This window comes from Pongo abelii, chromosome 5 (assembly GCF_028885655.2).
Source record: "Pongo abelii isolate AG06213 chromosome 5, NHGRI_mPonAbe1-v2.0_pri, whole genome shotgun sequence".
NCBI lineage: Eukaryota > Metazoa > Chordata > Mammalia > Primates > Hominidae > Pongo > Pongo abelii.
The window spans coordinates 146,038,984-146,057,922 of record NC_071990.2 but is presented as its reverse complement, the minus strand read 5'-3'; the positions used below and the strand labels follow the sequence as shown (position 1 = coordinate 146,057,922).

Below are 18,939 nucleotides of genomic sequence, written 5' to 3'. Positions count from 1 at the left end.
GCCCTCTTGGCTCCTCCACCTCTTGCCAGGATTTCAAATCCTGGTAGATTAATGTGAACTTCTTGCCACTGGTTATTTACTAGAGCCCTGATGTTTTAACATTTCTCAGTAGACTATTCAGTTTAGAAATCTAAGGACCAACAACTTGAGTTTTTACAGGGACTATTATTTCCCATTTTTCCTACATGAAATGGGAAAACATTAGGACTAAAAAACAGAGTGCTTCTCACAATTAAAATTACACTTAGAAAAATCTTACATGTTGTGACTAGAAAAAAGCCAACACCGGCTACTGCTATCCATTGAAATTTGGAATTATTAACATTTATTTTTTCCCTTGTATTTCTTTGAAGTACTAATGAGAGGTGACAGCGTGCTGGCAGTCCTCACAGCCCTCACTTGCTCTCGGCGCCTCCTCTGCCTGGGCTCCCACTTTGGCGGTACTTGAGGAGCCCTTCAGCCCACCGCTGCACTGTAGGAACCCCTTTCTGGGCTGGCCAAGGCCAGAGCCCACTCCCTCAGCTTGCAGGGAGGTGTGGAGGGAGAGGCGTGAGCGGGAACCCGGGCTGCGTGCGGCGCTTGCGGGCCAGCTGGAGTTACAGGTGGGCTTGGCGGGCCCCGCACTTGGAGCAGCCGGCCGCTCCTGCCTGTCCCGGGCAATGAGGGGCTTAGCACCCAGGCCAGCGGCTGCAGAGGGTGTACTGGGTCCCCCCAGCAGTGCCAGCCCACCGGCGCTGCACTCGATTTCTCACCGGGCCTTAGCTGCCTTCCCGTGGGGCAGGGCTCGGGACCTGCAGCCCGCCATGCCTAAGCCTCCCACCCCCTCCATGGGCTCCTGTGCCGCCGGAGCCTCCCTAACCAGTGCCACCCCCTGCTCCACGGCGCCCAGTCCCATCGACCACCCAAGGGCTGAGGAGTGCGAGCGCATGGCAGGGGACTGGCAGGCAGCTCCACCTGCAGCCCCTGTGTGGGATCCACTGAGTGAAGCCAGCTGGGCTCCTGAGTCTGGTGGTGAGGTGGAGAATCTTTATGTCTAGCTCAGGGATTGTAAATCGGCACTCTGTATCTAGCTCAAGGTTTGTAAACACGCCAATCAGCACCCTGTGTCTAGCTCAGGGTTTGTGAGTGCACCAATCGACACTCTGTATCTAGCTACTCTGGTGGGGACTTAGAGAACCTTTATGTCTAGTTAAGGGATTGTAAATACACCAATTGGCACTCTGTATCTAGCTCAAGGTTTGTAAACACACCAATCAGCACCCTGCGTCTAGCTCAGGGTTTGTGAATGCACCAATCGACACTCTGTATCTAGCTACTCTGGTGGGGCCTTGGAGAACCTTTGTGTGGACACTCTGTATCTCGATAATCTGGTGTGGACCTGGAGAACCTTTGTGTCTAGCTCAGGGATTGTAAATGCACCAATCAGCACCCTGTCAAAACAGACCACTTGGCTCTACCAATCAGCAGGATGTGGGTGGGGCCAGATAAGAGAATAAAAGCAGGCTGCCCGAGCCAGCAGTGGCAACCCGCTCGGGTCTCCTTCCACACTGTGGAAGCTTTGTTCTTTCACTCTTTGCAATAAATCTTGCTACTGCTCACTCTTTGGGTCCACACTGCTTTTATGAGCTGTAACACTCACCGTGAAGGTCTGCAGCTTCACTCCTGAAGCCAGCAAGACCACGAGCCCACCGGAAGGAACGAACAACTCCAGATGTGCTGCCTTAAGAGCTGTAACACTCACGGCGAAGGTCTGCAGCTTCACTCCTGAGCCAGCGAGACCACGAACCCACCAGAAGGAAAAAACTCCGAACACATCCGAACATCAGAAGGAACAAACTCCAAATGCGCCACCTTAAGAGCTGTAACACTCACTGCACGGCTTCATTCTTGAAGTCAGTGAGACCAAGAACCCACCAATTCCGGACACACTAAGTCTACCACAATGAATATATATTACTTGTAGTTTCCTTAGAATAACTTATGGAATATCAGTAGCCATTGAAAGTATAAATATTAGCCTGAATTAAATATTAAAAATAAATTTTTTTTTAAAACAGTGTCTCACTCTGTTGCCTAGGCTGGAGTGTAGTGGTGTGATCTCAGCTCACTGCAACCTCTGCCTCACAGGTTCAAGCAACCCTCCCACCTCAGCCTCCCAGGTAGCTAGGACTACAGATAACGCACCACCATGGCTAATTTTTTTTTTTTAATTTGTTTTGTTTTTGGAGGTTTTCATTTGTATTTTTTTGTAGAGACAAGGTTTCATCATGTTGCCCAGGCTGGTCTCAAACCCCTGGGCTCAAGCCATTACCTGCCTCAGCCTCCCAAAGACCTGAGATTACAGGCGTGAGCCACTGTGCCTAGCCAAAAATAAATTTCTGTGTAACTATGAATCACTGTAATATTACCACATACATTTAAAGAAATATAACAAAAATTATTACAATAAATTGAAAACACGTATGAATCTCATAATTTTCAAACATGCATTTTCCAAAAAGTGAAATTTAAAAATACATGAGAGAGAACGAGAGAGAGACAGAGAGAGAGAGAGACAGAGAGATGAGCTGTGGGGCTGCTCTCCTCACCTGTGCGCCCAGGTCATTGTAAAGAACCTTCAGGGAAGTCAGCTGCTCATCCATCCCTTTTGGGTTGTCCGTTTGCTGTTTCTGGACTATATGTCTTCCTGTTTTAATCACAGTTTCCACTTCAAGTTTGACTTCACTCAAAGTTTTATACAGTTTCTTTAAAACAAACAAAGAAAAAGACAAATTACACATCGTGGTGACAACTTGCCAACTGGCATCATGTCAGAACACAGCTTACACAGATTGACAGCCAAGACCTAACTATGGCGATCAAAGGCCATCATCTTTCTCAGATTTGGTCTGAAGGTCAAGTCAAATGAAATCAAGCTTGTAATAACTTCTTCAAATCTGACAAGAAAATAAACTAATAGAGTTTATGCTCATTCTTTTAAAATCTCAGACAAATGTTTATGAAAGTACTTGATAATATAAATATTTTTCCTACATAAAATGGGACGTTAGGACTAAAAACAGAATGTTTATCACAATTAAAATTATATTTTTTAAAAATCTTGCATGTTATGACTAAAAAAAGCCAACACCGGCTACTGCTGTCTGCTGGATTTGGAATTATTAACATTTATTTCTATTTCTCAGAAGTACTAAGTCTACCACAATGAGCATATATTATTTGTATAATCAAAAATACAAAACTCGATATATCAAGATGTATATGACTATAAGTAAACAGATTTCTGATGCAAATCAAAACCACAATAAGATACTATCTCACATCAGTCTGAATGACCATTATTAAAAAGTCAAAAAACAACAGATGCTGGCAAGGCTGCACAGAAAAGGGAACACCACACACTGTTGGTAGGATTGTAAATCAGTTCAGCCCCTGGGGAAAGCAGTTTGGAAATATCTCAAAGAACTAAACATAGAATTATTATTCAACCCAGAAATCCTATTACTGGGTATATATGTAAAGGAGGATAATCGTTCTACCAAAAAGACACATGCACTCCCGTGTTTATCACACCACTACGCACAATAGCAAAGACATGTCATCAATCTAGGTGCCCATCAATGGGGGAATGGATAAAGAAAACGTGGTACAAATACACCACAGAACACTACACAGCCATAAAAAATGAAATCATGTCCTTTGCAGCAGCATGAATGCAGCTCAAGGCCATTAGCCTAAGTAAATTAATGCAGGAACAGAAAACCAAATATTACATGTCCTCACTTATAAGTGGGAGTTAAACAATGGGCACACATGCACATAAAGATGGAAAGCAAAGACAATGGGACTCCAAAAGGAGGGAAGGAGGAAAGGGGCAAGAGCTGAAAAACTACCAATTGGGTACTACATTTATTATTTGGGTGATGGGTTCAGTCGAAGCCCAAACCTCAGCATCATACAATATATCCATGTATCAAACGTGCACATGTACTTCCTGAACCTAAAAGTCTTCAAAAATTAAAAATAAAAATAAATTTAAATATAAAAAAAGAAATCAGAGTTCTGTAGGTCAAATTCAGAGCTGTCTTCTTCCTAGTTACCTGAAACCAAAAAGCTTTATTCTAAACAGCTTCTCTTGACACCTATACATCATCATCTCAACATCTCATAGGACGCTGTCATGTAACAGACCCCTGAACTATGTTCCATGAAGTCAAGGACAGCACTTTCTCTGATTACCATTATGTCACAATAATCAAATAAATACTTACATACATGCACATACATATTAAAATTTATCCTTTGTTTTGAAAAGCACAAAGAACTGTCCCTATACCTCTCCTGTCCTAAAGAGTCTCATCTTAAGTTCCATGATTCTCAAGCAGAACACTAATTCTAAGATTGTGTCCCCTTAGCCACATTATTTTTAAATTTCTATTCAATTTGAATTATAAAGTTCAAGACTAAAAAAGTAATAAGGCCTTTATATATCATTTCTTCTTTCTTATCTTAAGGTTTAAATTTCTATTGAAACTTCTTTTTCCTAGAAAATGGAATTTTTACGATATCCATTCTAAGTATGGTTCTTCTAGCTAACTCAAATTTATCCTTGAAAACTTTGCTTATTAGTCACACTCTGCTGAAGCCTTCCTAACTTCACATGGTGATTAAGATGTATTTCTTTTGTTTGGGTTTTTGTTTGTCATCATGTTATATACATGTCTATTCTAGTTTCCTTAGCTATCTCTCATCTCTTCTAATTTCTTTGGAGGGAAAGACGACACTTCTTATTTTTTAACATGTTTTCCATCATCAATCCTTATGTTTAGCACACTGTAGACTAGTGATCATTGGACACACTAGGCATGTACTTGCTAGACCAAGCCATAACAGCTGCTGAAAAAGCCACTGGATGTGCCAGTCACCCAAAAGCCTCACCATACACTTGTCCAGGTGCATCTGTATGATGTCAGGGTCTACGTCCTTCACATCCAGAACGTGAAGCTCTGCTTTCACGCCATCCAGCACACGCTTGCAGTCCAGCATGCGCTGCTCGAAGTTAGCAGGCTTCTGGAAAAGCTGGAACTTTGTGGACACCTCTCGGAGTTTCCTCTGTTTGCAGAAATGAAAATATGCAATTCCCATCAGGATGATTATCTCTCTCATCATAAGCATAATACTTACTACTAAAAATTTGTACCATAAAGCACCAAAAACAAAAAAATTTAGAAATATGACCCAAAAAAAAAAATCCTATTGAAACTCAGTGAGGGTACCCTATCGCCTAAGTGAACTGCATAGCCCAGTGTCAAAAATTACAACACTCAGTGTCTCAATCTCAGAAGTAATAGATTTGGATAAGAAATTTAGATAAAGCTGGCCTCACTGGAATTAAAACTTCATGTTCAAAAAGATAGTTCAGGAACCTAGAACTCAAAATGCCCTTCATCACAAGTTCAGAGTGAAAGTCAATGTCACATCAACCATGAAAGAACTAAATGATGCTGTATCCAATTCATGCTCAGCCTGCCCACAGCATCAGCCACACAATACTGACAGAGGCTCTGCATTAAAGAAAAAGTCTATATGAAGCTAACTTCTAAATCTGGCTCACTCTCCTGTTTCTCAACTCAACTATCAAAATCAGATTTAATATTTTTCCACCCATGCAACAATTTGTTTCTGCTGCCCTGGGATGCAACCTTCAACACATCACTCCCATCCTACAGCATACATCACAAAGAATACCAACAGTGCCCAAGTAATCAATTCTTTCTCTTTTTAAAAAAATAATTCCCAACATGTTGAAAAGTAAAAAGAAGCTCCTGGCCCTACTTACCTGTAGCACATCCATCTGACTTCCTCCTCTGGCAGTCCTACTCTCTGGGGAGGTCAGCGGCTGAGAACGCATATTTCTTCTCAACTCCTCTAGGGTTAGCTCATGGGCTGAGATCTCTGCTTGGATTTTCTAAAAAGAGATTGTAAAGGGGAGAGGATGTCCTTTTTTTTTTAAGTATAGAAAGAGACAATACAAAAGTTCTATATCTTTGTGTAATACATGATATTGTATTTTAAATAGTGTTGACCTCCACAGAAGCTTTAATAAGTTTTTGTAGGCCGGGTGCGGTGGCTCACACCTGTAATCCCAGCACTTTGGGAGGCCGAGGCGTGTGGATCACAAGGTCAGGAGTTCAAGACCAGCCTGGCCAAGATGGTGAAACCCCATATCTACTAAAAATACAAAAATTAGCCAGGCACGGTGGAGGGCGCCTATAATCCCAGGTACTTGGGAGGCTGAGGCAGGAGAATTGCTTGAACCCGTGGGGCAGAGTTTGCAGTGAGCCGAGATCACGCCACTGTACTCCAGCCTGGGCAACAGAGTGAGAATCTGTCTAAAAAATAATAATAATAAGTTTTTGTATAAGAAGAATAATATTATGGCCCACTGCATGGTATGACTATTGTACATGACGCACATGCTAAGGTCTTTGCATTTGTCATTTCTAATGTTCATAACCTATTTATAAGGAAGGAATTGTCCCAACTTCACAGCTAAGAAAACTACAATTTAAAATATACAGGACTTTTCAGCCAGGCACAGTGGCTCACGCCTGTAATCCCAGCATTTTGGGAGGCTGAGGAAGGTGGATCACCTGAGGTCAGGAGTTTGAGACTAGCCTGGACAATATGGCAAAATCCCGTCTCTACTAAAAATACAAAAATTATTGGGAGGCCGAGGCAGGCAGATCACTTGAAGTCAGGAGATCAAGACCAGCCTGGCCAACATGGCGAAACCCCCTCTCTACTAAAAATACAAAAAACTAGCCAGGCATGGTGGCGCATGCTTGTAGTCCCAGTTATTCGGGGGCAGAGGTTGCAGTGAGCCAAGATTGCGCCACTGCACTCCAGCCTGGGTGAAATAGTGAGACTCTGTCTCAAATAAATAAATAAATAAAATAAACTATATAAGACTTTTGCCAGAGTCTCACATAGAAAGCAAGAGAACTCCAAAACCCAAATGTTGCCCTGTAAGTAAGGTCAATCTTTCCCATTGACTCTCGGTTTTGGATAGCAGGAGGGGTTCTCTTATAGTTGAGGAGGCAATTACCTAGTAAGCTCTCTTTACAGCTCAAAAGCCCTCAAATGCACGGCAATACCTGAGCTTCCTGTGGAACTTGGAAAGCATCTATCCTGTCAGTCAGGTATGTGGTGAGCTGTTTGTCCAGCTCCCCCAAGCTCTCTTGCAAGACTTGAAGCATCTGGTCAGTTTCCCGCAGGACCTGGAGTTGTTTTTCCAAAGAAATCTGCTTGCTCTCTGCCTGCACAAAGGAGAAACTGAATCATTAGTTGCCCAACACAAACAAATAGCAGAATATATATATTCTGGCCACTAAGCAAAGACCATAAAAGCTTTCATCCAAGACTTTAGCTTTCTTTATAAATAAATAATAATTACTAATGATAACAGTGAAAATGTCCCACTAGGATCTTATGTACCATGCAGCTCAATTACTAATTATTACTTCTTTCTATATATAATGTTGAAATACAAAAATGTAAAAGTTTCCCATAAGATGCATTAAACAGAAGATAAAAATGTGTTATTTATTATAATTTTAAAGCATTTTTAGGAATCAGCAATGTCTGCCAATAAGCATATAAAACATAAGAAAAATGTCTATCAATACATAAACATCAGAGTCTCTTTTTTTCCCAAGCCTAAAACAAATTCTATAGGTGTACATACATATCGAACTCCTATTTACTGCACTTTTGGGTTAAGCTTGATGTTATTCATGGGCTGAACATCAACAGTTATTATTTAATATGTGTTTGGAAGCACCTAATATTCATACCCAACCTTCCTATAAAAGAAGTGTTCTTTCTCTAATTTGTGATAGGAATATGTATATTACAACCTGGATATGAACTAAGAGACTATGGCTTTCATAGCAGCTTATGTCAAATATCATGCCCCTAATATTTACTAGGATAGTATGAGTTGTTGTTCTTATATACAGCTATCATATGATCCTTAATGAAAATTAAATAGTTTGTAAGTAGAAGGAATCTCAAAAATAATTTTTTTAATCATCAAGTTCTGTCTTAGAGTGTTAGATCTATTCCTCCTTTCTGAATATTTCAATACCCTCAATGGCCCTGTTAGCACTGGTTACCAACTTTAACCAACATCAAAGATTTTTCCAACATTAAAGCTCTATGATATGGAGCTTAGGGCCAGCTCCACTTCATTAATACCTAATCAACACCCATGCATGTCCCAACTCTTACCAGGTGACTTAGATCTTCATATCGGCTGTTGAAAGCCTCCAGTTTCTCACTGATTATATCATCCAGGATCCCCCCATCAATCAGAGTCTGGCCAAGCTCTCGAATCTGGGTGCGATTATCTGCCGGGTGGCGCAGAACAGATTCCAGAGACTGGAATGGAGATGGGAAAAAAAAATAATAATGCATTTACTAAGGCAAAAGGTATCAAGGATCCCCAAAATGTCTATTTGTTAAACAAGTAATTCTATTTTCTAAAAATCTACCTAAGGAACAGGACCAAAAGTTAAGTAAATTACTAATTCACAAAAATATCCATCATGGGATTAAAAAATGCATAAAATTAAGAAATTAGCACAAGTGATATATGATGATATAATTTCACAAAAATAATTTCAACTATTATTAATTATGGGAGGGTGAGGCAGGAGGATCACTTGAGCCCAAGAGTTCAAGGCTGCAGTGAGCTGTCATACCACTGGACTCCAGCTTGGGCAACAGAGTGAGACTATGTCTCTAAACAATAAATAAATGAATAATAAAAAGTTAAAAATAATTATTAATTATATGGGGAAATGCTCATGATATGACACAAAGTTCAAAGGCAGAGAACAGTACTATACAAGCAAAATTATCTCAACTTTTATCAATTATATTACTAAAAATAAGTAGTCATTTTCCTACAATATATGCAGAATAAGAGGCATTGTTTTATATACACACTTTTTATATACATAAATCTAATTAACCATATGGGCTAAATAGCATTCCCAGTTTACAGATTGGAAAACTGAAGCTCAGAAAGGTTAAATTACTTGCCTACATACACACAGTCAAAAGAAGAGCTAAGATTCATTCCAACATGGCTCTAAAGCCTTTAAGACCCCAAAGCCTGGCAAGGTGCGATGGCTCACACCTCTAATCCTAGCACTTTGGTAGGCCAAGGCGGGTGGATCACCTGATGTCAGGAGTTCAAAACCAGCCTGGCCAACATGGTAAAATCCCATCTCTACTAAAAATACAAAATTAGCTGCGGTGGTGGCACACGCCTGTGATCCCAGCTACTCAGGAGGCAGAGGCACAAGATTTGCTTGAACTCAGGAGGTGGAGATTGCAGTGAGCCAAAATCATGCAATTGCACTCCAGCCTGGGCAACATAGCAAGATTCCATCTCAAATAAAAAGATAAATAAGTAAATAAAAGACTCCAAAGCCTTTGATCCAATATACTACCTTCTAGTATGCATACATAAAAAATAATTAGGAAGAAATCTACAAACTGTTTTAAAATGTTTATCTTAGAGTTTGCTTTATACTTTTCTTTATTTTCCATATTTCAAGAATATATACGTATTCACTCTTATATTAGGAAAAAAAATTAAGCTTTTCATATTTTTCATTCACTCTGTCTCTCACTCTGCTATATTTGAGAAGTGACATCTTTTCTCTAGCAGAGCATCCATCTCCTGGAATGTAAGTGTCACATTTTACTCATTTCTGACCTTTAATCCAGTTGTCCACTCAGTTCCCACATGGTACCATGACATTTTTAAAAGCATATCTACCCCCTTCCCTTTTCTTTTTTGTTAAGCAAACCTACCCTCTTTGCATTGTATTTCATTTAAGAAACAGTTATTAAGTTAACGTGTGCTACACACTGTGCTGGGAACTGAGGAATAACAAAGCATCAGGTACATTTCTTGGCCTCAAGGAGTTCAAATCCAGGCTTGAAGACAAGCTCCTACGACAAGATCCCATGGCTCAACCACTATCTTTTAATTTCTAGCATCTGAAGATAAGAGACAGGAAGCCCCTATAAACTGTCAGTGCTGTATTTAGTGAGTAAAAATAACTTGTTGACGAAACAAGAGAGCAGTTGTCCTAATAACATATGGCAGAGCTTTGTCCAGGGCCTACTAAAATAAACTGGAAAACCACTAGAGTGCTTCAACATGTCTAAAATGTAAGATGTCAAACAGCTAACCACATCTTGAGGCTGATATAGTGGGTCACCAATAATCTAAATACACATGATTGTATAAACACTTCAGGCTATGGAAGAAAATGCAAGTGACATTGAAAACGACTGAGGAAGCAAATGCATTTGCCTGCGTAAAGCATTACACTCCTCATTGTAATACACGTGTGGCCTTATCACAACAAAGAGAAATGCCATGGAGATCGCGGGTTCCAACCTCCAGGGCTTCGTTGACAGCATCCGTCTTCTCAGGCAGGACCTCTGTGCTCTTCATCCGCTCTTCCAAAGTGTTTAACCAGGTGGTTTCAAGATCCAAATAGTGAAGCAGTTCGATCCAACAAGACCAGACCTCCTAAAGCATGAAAAATTTAAATTAGACAAAAAGCCATTTCACACATCGTCTCTAGTGCTACACATTCTCTTTGATCGCTAATAATTTCATCTGGATGTGAGTATACCTAGGAATGCAGAACTGATGGAGTTGAAGCTTCAAAAAAATAAAATCGGCCAGGCGTGGTGGCTCACGCCTGTTATCCCAGCACTTTGGGAGGCCAAAGCAGGTGGATCACGAGGTCAGGAGATTGAGACCATCCTGGCTAACACGGTGAAACCCTGTCTCTACTAAAAAAAATATATATATACAAAAAAAAATTAGCCAGGTGTGGTGGCGGATGCCTGTAGCCCCAGCTACTCGGGAGGAGGCAGGAGAATGGCATGAACCTGGGAGGCAGAGGTTGTGGTGAGCCGAGATTGCACCACTGCATTCCAGCCTGGGCAACAGAGCAAGACTCCATCTCAAATAAAATAAAATAAAATAATCAAAAAAATCATATGAGACCAGTTGGTGAGGGGTGGGGAGCAAAGAGTAGGCAAGAGGCTGCCTCACTCTTTAAAATAAATTCCATGATCTGATTTAAATGTCAAAAATACAACTATATAATTAGTAGGAAAAACAAGAGAGAAACATTATTTAGTTTGTTTTTTAAAGACCAAGTGCGGTGGTTCATACCTGTAATCCCAGCATTTTGGGAGACAGGTGGATCACATGAGGTCAGGAGTTCAAGACCAGCCTGGCCAACATGGTGAAACCCCATCTCTACTAAAAATACAAAAACTAGCTGGGTGTGGAGGCAGGCACCTGTAATCCCAGCTACTCGGGAGGCTGAGGCAGAAGAATTGCTTGAACCTGGGAGGCGGAGGTTACAGTAAGCCCAGGCCACGCCACTGCCCTCCAGCCTGGGCAACAAGAGTGAAATTCCATCTCAAAAAAAAAAAAAAAAAAAAAAAAAAAAAAAGTTTGGTTTTCGAACAAAAGGAAAAAACTGCTCCCAATTGTAAATTTTTAAAAAATAATTTCATAGAAAACTGAAATCTCCTGGGACCCACCCAATTCCAACTCAGAGCTAACTGATGTAAAAGTTTGCAATGTAGCCTTCCCAACTTTTTTCTAAATTCATGAGGACATGTCAATATAAGAAGAGAACCACATTTTACCAAAACTGGAGTTATACTGTTCTTACTATGTTGGTTTTGATCACTCATTCCCCTCTGAGGTTTCCGGAGCAGGGACCCAGGGGTTGTGTAGTGGGTGGATACATTTATAAATTTATAATCCCTTATTATAAGAGGAACTTATTTAAGTGGGAAGTTTAGGAAAAAGAACTCAGCTGGATGCCTCCTGGGCTTGTCGTCTTCAATGTACTGAATGAGTGAAGGCATCTGCTGGTCTACATAAATGAGTGAAGGCACCTGCTGGTCCACACTCCATACGAAGTATGCTTACCAGATCAAGGAGCAGTACATTTTTCTACAAAGGGCCAGACAGTAAATATTTTAGGTTTTGGGAGGACACATTTGCTTCCCATCACAGATTCTTCTTGGAGGCGGGTGTGTGTTGTACAACCCTTGAGAAATGTATAAACTATTTTCAGTTAACCAGGTATCCAAAACCAAACTACAAGTTAGATTTAAACCCTCAGCCAGTCCGGGTGCAGTGGCTCATGCCTGTAATCCCAGGACTTTGGTAGGCAAAGGCAGGAGGATGGCTTGAGCCCTACAGTTCCAGACCAACTTGGGCAACATAGCAAGACCCCCATCTCTACAAAAAAAATTTAAAAATAATTAGCCAGGTGTGGCATTGCAAGGCTGGAGTCATAGCTACTCAGGAAGCCAGGGCAGGAAAGTCACTTGAGCCCAGGAGTTTGAGGTTACAGTGAGCTGTGATCACACCACTGCACTCCAGCACAGGTGACAGAGCAAGACCCTGTCTCAGACAAAACAAAACAAAACAAAATCCTCAGCCATAATTTTCCAGCCACTGAATTAGAATAAAAGAAAAGAGTTTCTAGTCCCCCGATTTCTACAAGCAAAAAGCAGACCAAAAATCTTCTCAGATGCAAGCACGACCTCTTTTCTTATGAGAAAGAAAAGATGACTCAAAGACCACTTCCAAGAAGCAGACAGATCCCGAATCAAGTAGCTTTCTTACTAACTTGCCTCAATGATACATATTTATCTTAGCACAAAATTGGTTTAGAACAAGCAATGAATGAATTTACAAATGAATGAATGATCAAAGTAATGAATGAATTTAGGTTAAATATTGCAGTTGCCATTTTTTACCATTTCAGGATTTGCCACAATACAAATATTTGTTTTATGTCAAATTGAATGTAAATTAAATTGTTGTAAATTGAAAGCCTTCTTAAATCTTCCAATAAGCAATAACAAAAGTCATACTACTATAAAAAAAAAACAAGCAAAACCTTACTCTTAGTTTAAAAAAATTTCATAGACTTACCTACATTTTCATAGACTCATTTACATTTTATGCCAGGGAGGAAAAAAAAAGGTATTTTATCTAAGGCCCAGTAAAACTGTCACATATTTAAGTTCTGTTTTTCCTTCAGGTGACTCTTGAACTTTAGACACCGCTCAAAATAAAATAATTCCTCTCTGTGTACTCAACCAGGCAAAACAAAACAAAAGAGAGGCTTGCAATGTGCTCTGCAATTTTTGGACTGGAACAGGCCCTACAGATCATCTGTTACATGAAAACCTGGATTGCACATGTAAAAAAAGTAAAGTTTGAATATATAAAATGACTTGCCCAAGAACCTTCTGATAATTAGGGACAGATTTTGGTCTCCTGTTTTTAACCCTTCTTTCATTTTTATCAAACTATTTCCCAAGAACTATTTTTCCTTTATGATCCAGAATTTGAAAGAAAAGTGAAGTTTTCTCCAAGATTTGAAAATGGCCAAAACATTACAAGTTTGGATCTCAGAAATACATCACTGAAAATAATACTAATAATAATAATAATAGTAATAATTACATACCTCTAGTGTGTGGCACTTTCCTCGAATTCTATTACAAAGAAGTTGGTAATTCTCCAGCACAACATTCAGCTCAGACGTCAACTCCTGGCCACCAGAGGGCACCTTGGCAGCTAATAACTTGATGTTGTCCTTGAGAATCTTCACTCTCACCTCCTTCTGCAACACATCCTCTTTTGCCCTCTGTTCCAAGAAAGGATGGATGAACTTGAAAAATGTCTCCCTTTCTCAGTAACCAATTTCTTTTCTTTTTTTTTTTTTTTCAAGAATTAAACCAAAGTTAAAACATCTGGATGATTCTAACTGCCAAAATAGAACATTATTTAGGTAACTGTGAATGGTTCTTTGTGGGGTTTCGTTTTTGTTTTTGTTTTTGAGATGGAGTCTTGCTCACTGCAACCTCTGCCTTCTGGTTCAAGAAATTCTCCTGCCTCAGCCTCCCGAGTAGCTGTGATTACAGGCACCCACCACTACGCCTACCTAATTTTCATATTTTTTAGTCGAGACGAGGCTTTGCCATGTTGGCCGGGCTGGTCTCAAATTCCTGACCTGAGGTGATCCACTCACCTTGGCCTCCCAAAGTGCTGGGATTACAGGCGTGAGCCACTGCACCCAGCCCAGTGAGTGTTTTTGAAATACGAATGCTAACTCTGAAATTTCACTCATGCATCCAATGTACTCAGCCCCCACAAATGTTTTCATGTCATAACAGCAGTGTTAACATAAGTTATCCAAAGTATGTTTACTGACATGAAGTATTTTCAAAGTCTGGGTCCAAGATCAGAATTTAAGTGAGTGAATTTTCATTATCACTGGAGGGCTGAGCAGATTACACTGCGATAAATAAATTTTCACAAAAATTGAGGTACACTATGGTAGAAGTATCTTTAAAAGTTCTCTAAATAATTTAAACTTTTTAAAAAATTCTAGAACAGAGGCACATTTATCCTTCTGCTAATTAATAGCATTTCAATGATAAAGCTAGACTGAGATGATCTGATCCAGAAATAGCTGTTTCTCAGTGCTAAGATAAACAACCGGACATTCAGGAAAATCAGTCTATCAGGTTGGTGCAAAAGTAATTGCGGTTTATGCCATTACTTTTAATGGCAATAAATAAAAATAAAAGAGTCTTTCACTTTCCCCTTTACTTTTCTCTACTACTTAATGGTTTTGAACTTCCTTAGATTGGGGGAAAGTAATTAAGTGTAGTGGTTTTGTAAGTCCTAATGGCTGTTTGAAAGAATAAAAATAAATAAAACGTTGCCCAATCAAATATTTAAATATCATTTTTCTCAAATCTCATCTATAGCAACTTTCAAAATCCACAGAACTACAATGCCAATAGTGTAAAGAAAGATAATAAATGAGACAATTCTTAACACGGTAGCCTATTTTAAAATACCTTATGTACTGAGTATTTTTAAATCTTTCAAAAAGAGCTACACTAAAAAAGATGTTTTAGTGAAAAAACAACTTCCAACAAGTCTCCTGTCATATTTACTTTGATTCATGTATAATAATGTAGGAATATCATACAATCCCTTTTTTGAAAAAAATCACAGATTTTTGCTTTAGTTACACTTCCAGGTAAGTTAACTTTGAGGTAAAACATTAGTCACTGTGTTGCTTAAGCTTACAGGAAAAAAAAGCTTTGAAAACACGATCTCCTTTGGCTTGAACACTCAAGGACAGTTGAAGCTGTGTTAGAAATTTGGGAATGATGCCCAGTTATTTTATTATATATAAAAAGAGAGTGTTCAAGACTATCGACAGAGGAGTACAAGTTTACAGGAGATGTAGCCAGTGGATCCAACTAATATGAACTCCCCTGATGCATTCCTACCACTAGTATCTGCTCTAATGAAACGTCGGTGTTCATATGTGCTGTATGTATTAACTGAAGATTAGTAAGAGGAAAATAAGAATAAACCTCAGACAACTTGGGAGGTCTCTTTTGTTCCCCTTACAAAAAATAACTCTTCGTGAAAATTTTTGCAAATAGTGATGAATGCAATTAATGCCACTGGATTGTGCACTTAAAAATTAAACTGACCAATGTTATATGTATTTACCCCAATTAAAAAAAATGGTCATTCTTCCTCATGCCCACCAGAGGTTTTTAAGTCATTCTCTGTAACCTCCCAAAGGTCTAACTTAAGAGCTTGTCTCACGGGCTCTCATGGACTCAACTCATGGGCCAAGCCAAATGTGGACTTCTGGCTTTCTTCCCCTGCTAAAATCAGAGCAGCTACCCTGTTATGTTTTTTTAATTCAAAAACCTACTGTGAAAGATGCTACGTGCACATAGTGCTTGATAGCTAGAAAGATGACGGATGGGCTGGTTTTAAAGGGAGGAGGGAGACATGAAGCCTGTTGGCACTGGTTGTCCCCGCCTCACCTTCATCTCTTCCACAGCACTCTCAAGCTCTTCTGGTGACTTGTACTCAAAATCCCGCTCCAAGTATTCTTCCTCGGCTTGGGTCATCCATTCCTGCATCTCTGCCAAGTCTTTCTTCAGGTTCGCAGCTTTTTCTTGACTTTCAGACAACCTACTTTTTTGAGTAGCGATCTACAAAGGAAAAGCCATTCCCCCAAATAAACAAATGTTAATGTGTTCAATGTCAAGTTTTAGCTCTTAATATTTAAAGGCACAGTGATAACTTTCCACAACTTATTGCACGCTTTAAAATTCAGATAAAATCTCATACATTTCATGCTAATGCTGTGGAATATAAGCAATAATGAAAATAATCTTAAGACTGGGATTCCACACCACATTTGGATAATACTCTTACCTCGAAATAGCTATTATAATTTTGAAAACGCGTAACTGTTGACTGTAATCCCAGCTGTAGGAATCTAATCTATAACAGTAAAAGCACATATATGAAGTGAATTTAATGTAGCACTACTTATAATGGAAAAAAAAAAAAAGCAAAAACAAAAAATCTAGAAGCCGGTCAGGCTTGGTGGCTCACACCTGTAATCCCAGCACTTTGGGAGGCCAAGGCAGGGGGATCACCTGAGGTCAGGAGTTTGAGATCAGCATGGCCAACATGGCAAAACCCCATCTCTACTAAAAATACAAAAACTAACCAAGCGTGGTGGTGCATGCCTGTAGTCCCAGCTACTTGGGAGGCGGAGGCAGGAGAATCGCCTGAACCTGGGAGGCAGAGGTTGCAGTAAGCTGAGATCGCACCACTGCACTCCAACCCGGGGAACAGAGCGAGACTCTGTCTCAAAAAAAAACCCTAGAAGCAACCAAAATGTCCATTTTCTTCTTTCTAACTGCACTTCCCACTAAGATTTCACTTTTAAAAAGCAGGGAGGGAGAGGCTGCTATTAAAGATGTCATAAGACACTGCTGTATAAAATTTTGGTTTTGATATCTACTATGTTTGTATATGCCACACAGACACAAAAAAGTTACAGTAAAAAATAGATAGTTGTCTGATTCTGATTCAGTAACTTAGTTAAAAATTTCGGAGAAGTCTAGAAATATTTTCAGAGCACTCCTCCCCATAAGGACAAACTGACTTCTACTGTGAGAGAAGGCACCGTTCTGCAGTCACAGTCCAACCTCTACTTGGCAGGTTCAGCCTCATGCTCAAATTAAACGCCACAGTAGTGGCCACCCTGCCAGGCCCTGCTTGGCTGCTAGGTTGATAGTAACCAAAGGCCAGCACAGGAACTGGATGATTCTCACAGAAGTTAGAGTTAAGCAAGAGACAGAGGCTTTCCCAGTCCCTCCCTTCAAATAGGATCTCTGGCATAAAAATAGACAGGACCAAACAAGAGCTTTTCTTCCACTGTCCCCACAGGGTAACCAAGGAGCTGATGCCAGCAACACTCACAACCCCATTCCCAAGCCTGGCTGATCATCAGGTTAACCTGGTAAGCTTTTCATTAAAATACATGCACACACACACAAAGAAAAAGAGAGAGACAGAGATTCTTGGGCCCCACTTCCAGAAAATTCTCTATATGTGTACTTTTTGAACACTAGTCAGCAATATAATTTTCACAGCTCCAAAAAGAAATGAAGAAAATAAAGACACTACCATAAGCTTTATGACAACAAAACACCCTCAAAATTACCTTTAAGTATCCTGAGAATATATACTTCCTATTTTTTGGCATTAAAATGTTCCTTTTTTTCAGGATATCATGAATATAATAGATGAAATAGACTATCTTTGTTTGTTGATTTGTTTTATATGCCTGTTCTTTTTAGCAAAATGAAAATTTGGCAAAATTATGTTTATCCAAAACTACTTCAACATTTGTACTAGTCAATGCAATGCAATAGTCTGGAAATGCTCTAGATAATTATTCACACATGTGGTTACCTCCTTCCTGAGGACACTTTAAATTTCCCATATATTTATTCCTGTATTTTGAATCAGTAATTCACAATGAATTCTTTGTCATCATATGTATGTGGATGGATGGATTGATAGATAGATAGATAGATAGATAGATAGATAGATAGACAGATAGATAGATAGATAGATATACTAACTTCTAATTGTCACCTTCCTTGATCCTCATTGCCACTTCCAAACCATTTTCTATTTATTTCCTCAAAAACCCCAGTTCCTTAAGGCACATGCCATCAGATTACAGTACATTGAGAAAAATTTGAATTTAGCTAGGATAAGAGATGAGAGTATAACATTATTAGTTTCTTAAGTGTGATCATGGTATTGTGGTTTTGCAGAAGAATGCCTTCATGCTTGGAAAATCATGCTAGAGTATTTAGGGGTGAAGTGTCATGATGTTTTCAACTTCCTGTTCAAAAGTAGCAAAAAAAAAGGGTGTGTGTGCGTGTGTGTGTGTGTGTGTGTGTGTAAAGAGAAGGGCAAAGAGAGAGAAAGCAAATGTGGTAAAACATTAGCAACTCTCTGAATGGATGGATATACAGCTGTTCCTTTTTATCATTCTTTTAACTTTTCTTTACATTTGAACATGCTCAAAATAAGTTAGTTGGGTAAAACAACAAAAACAAAACAAAATATTCAGTTATGCAAATATAAATTTTTCTGATACAAACATTAGCCAAAAGCATTGTATTAAGAAATACGTACTATTTACATGACTGTGGGGTATGCCTATATTTCACATTGACTTCTATTTTCCACTGCTTTGTCACTCACTTCAGCTATATATAGCCTCACTATTATTCCACTAATAAAAATCAAAGCAATCGGGAGAGAATATCTCCCAGTTCTCCTGTTCCCATAACATTTCCTCCCTTCCATTACCACGAAGAAACCATATCTCATAGCAACATCTTCACTTAGACAGTGGATCTCATCCTTGCATAATCACA

The 18,939-nt window shown here is 39.5% G+C and overlaps 1 protein-coding gene across 8 annotated transcripts in view; it reads right to left on the bottom strand.

Annotated features, from left to right (window-relative positions):
- UTRN (utrophin) overlaps positions 1–18,939 on the bottom strand; it is a 573,989-nt gene that overhangs the window by 363,492 nt on the left and 191,558 nt on the right. For all 8 annotated transcript variants that reach the window (XM_063724628.1, NM_001372253.1, XM_024247835.3 and 5 more), the window contains 8 exon segments: positions 16,006–16,176; positions 13,608–13,787; positions 10,484–10,618; positions 8,293–8,442; positions 7,158–7,319; positions 5,840–5,968; positions 4,939–5,112; positions 2,589–2,744 (listed from right to left, as the gene is read on the bottom strand). In XM_063724628.1, the coding sequence (XP_063580698.1) occupies positions 2,589–2,744; positions 4,939–5,112; positions 5,840–5,968; positions 7,158–7,319; positions 8,293–8,442; positions 10,484–10,618; positions 13,608–13,787; positions 16,006–16,176 (1,257 nt within the window).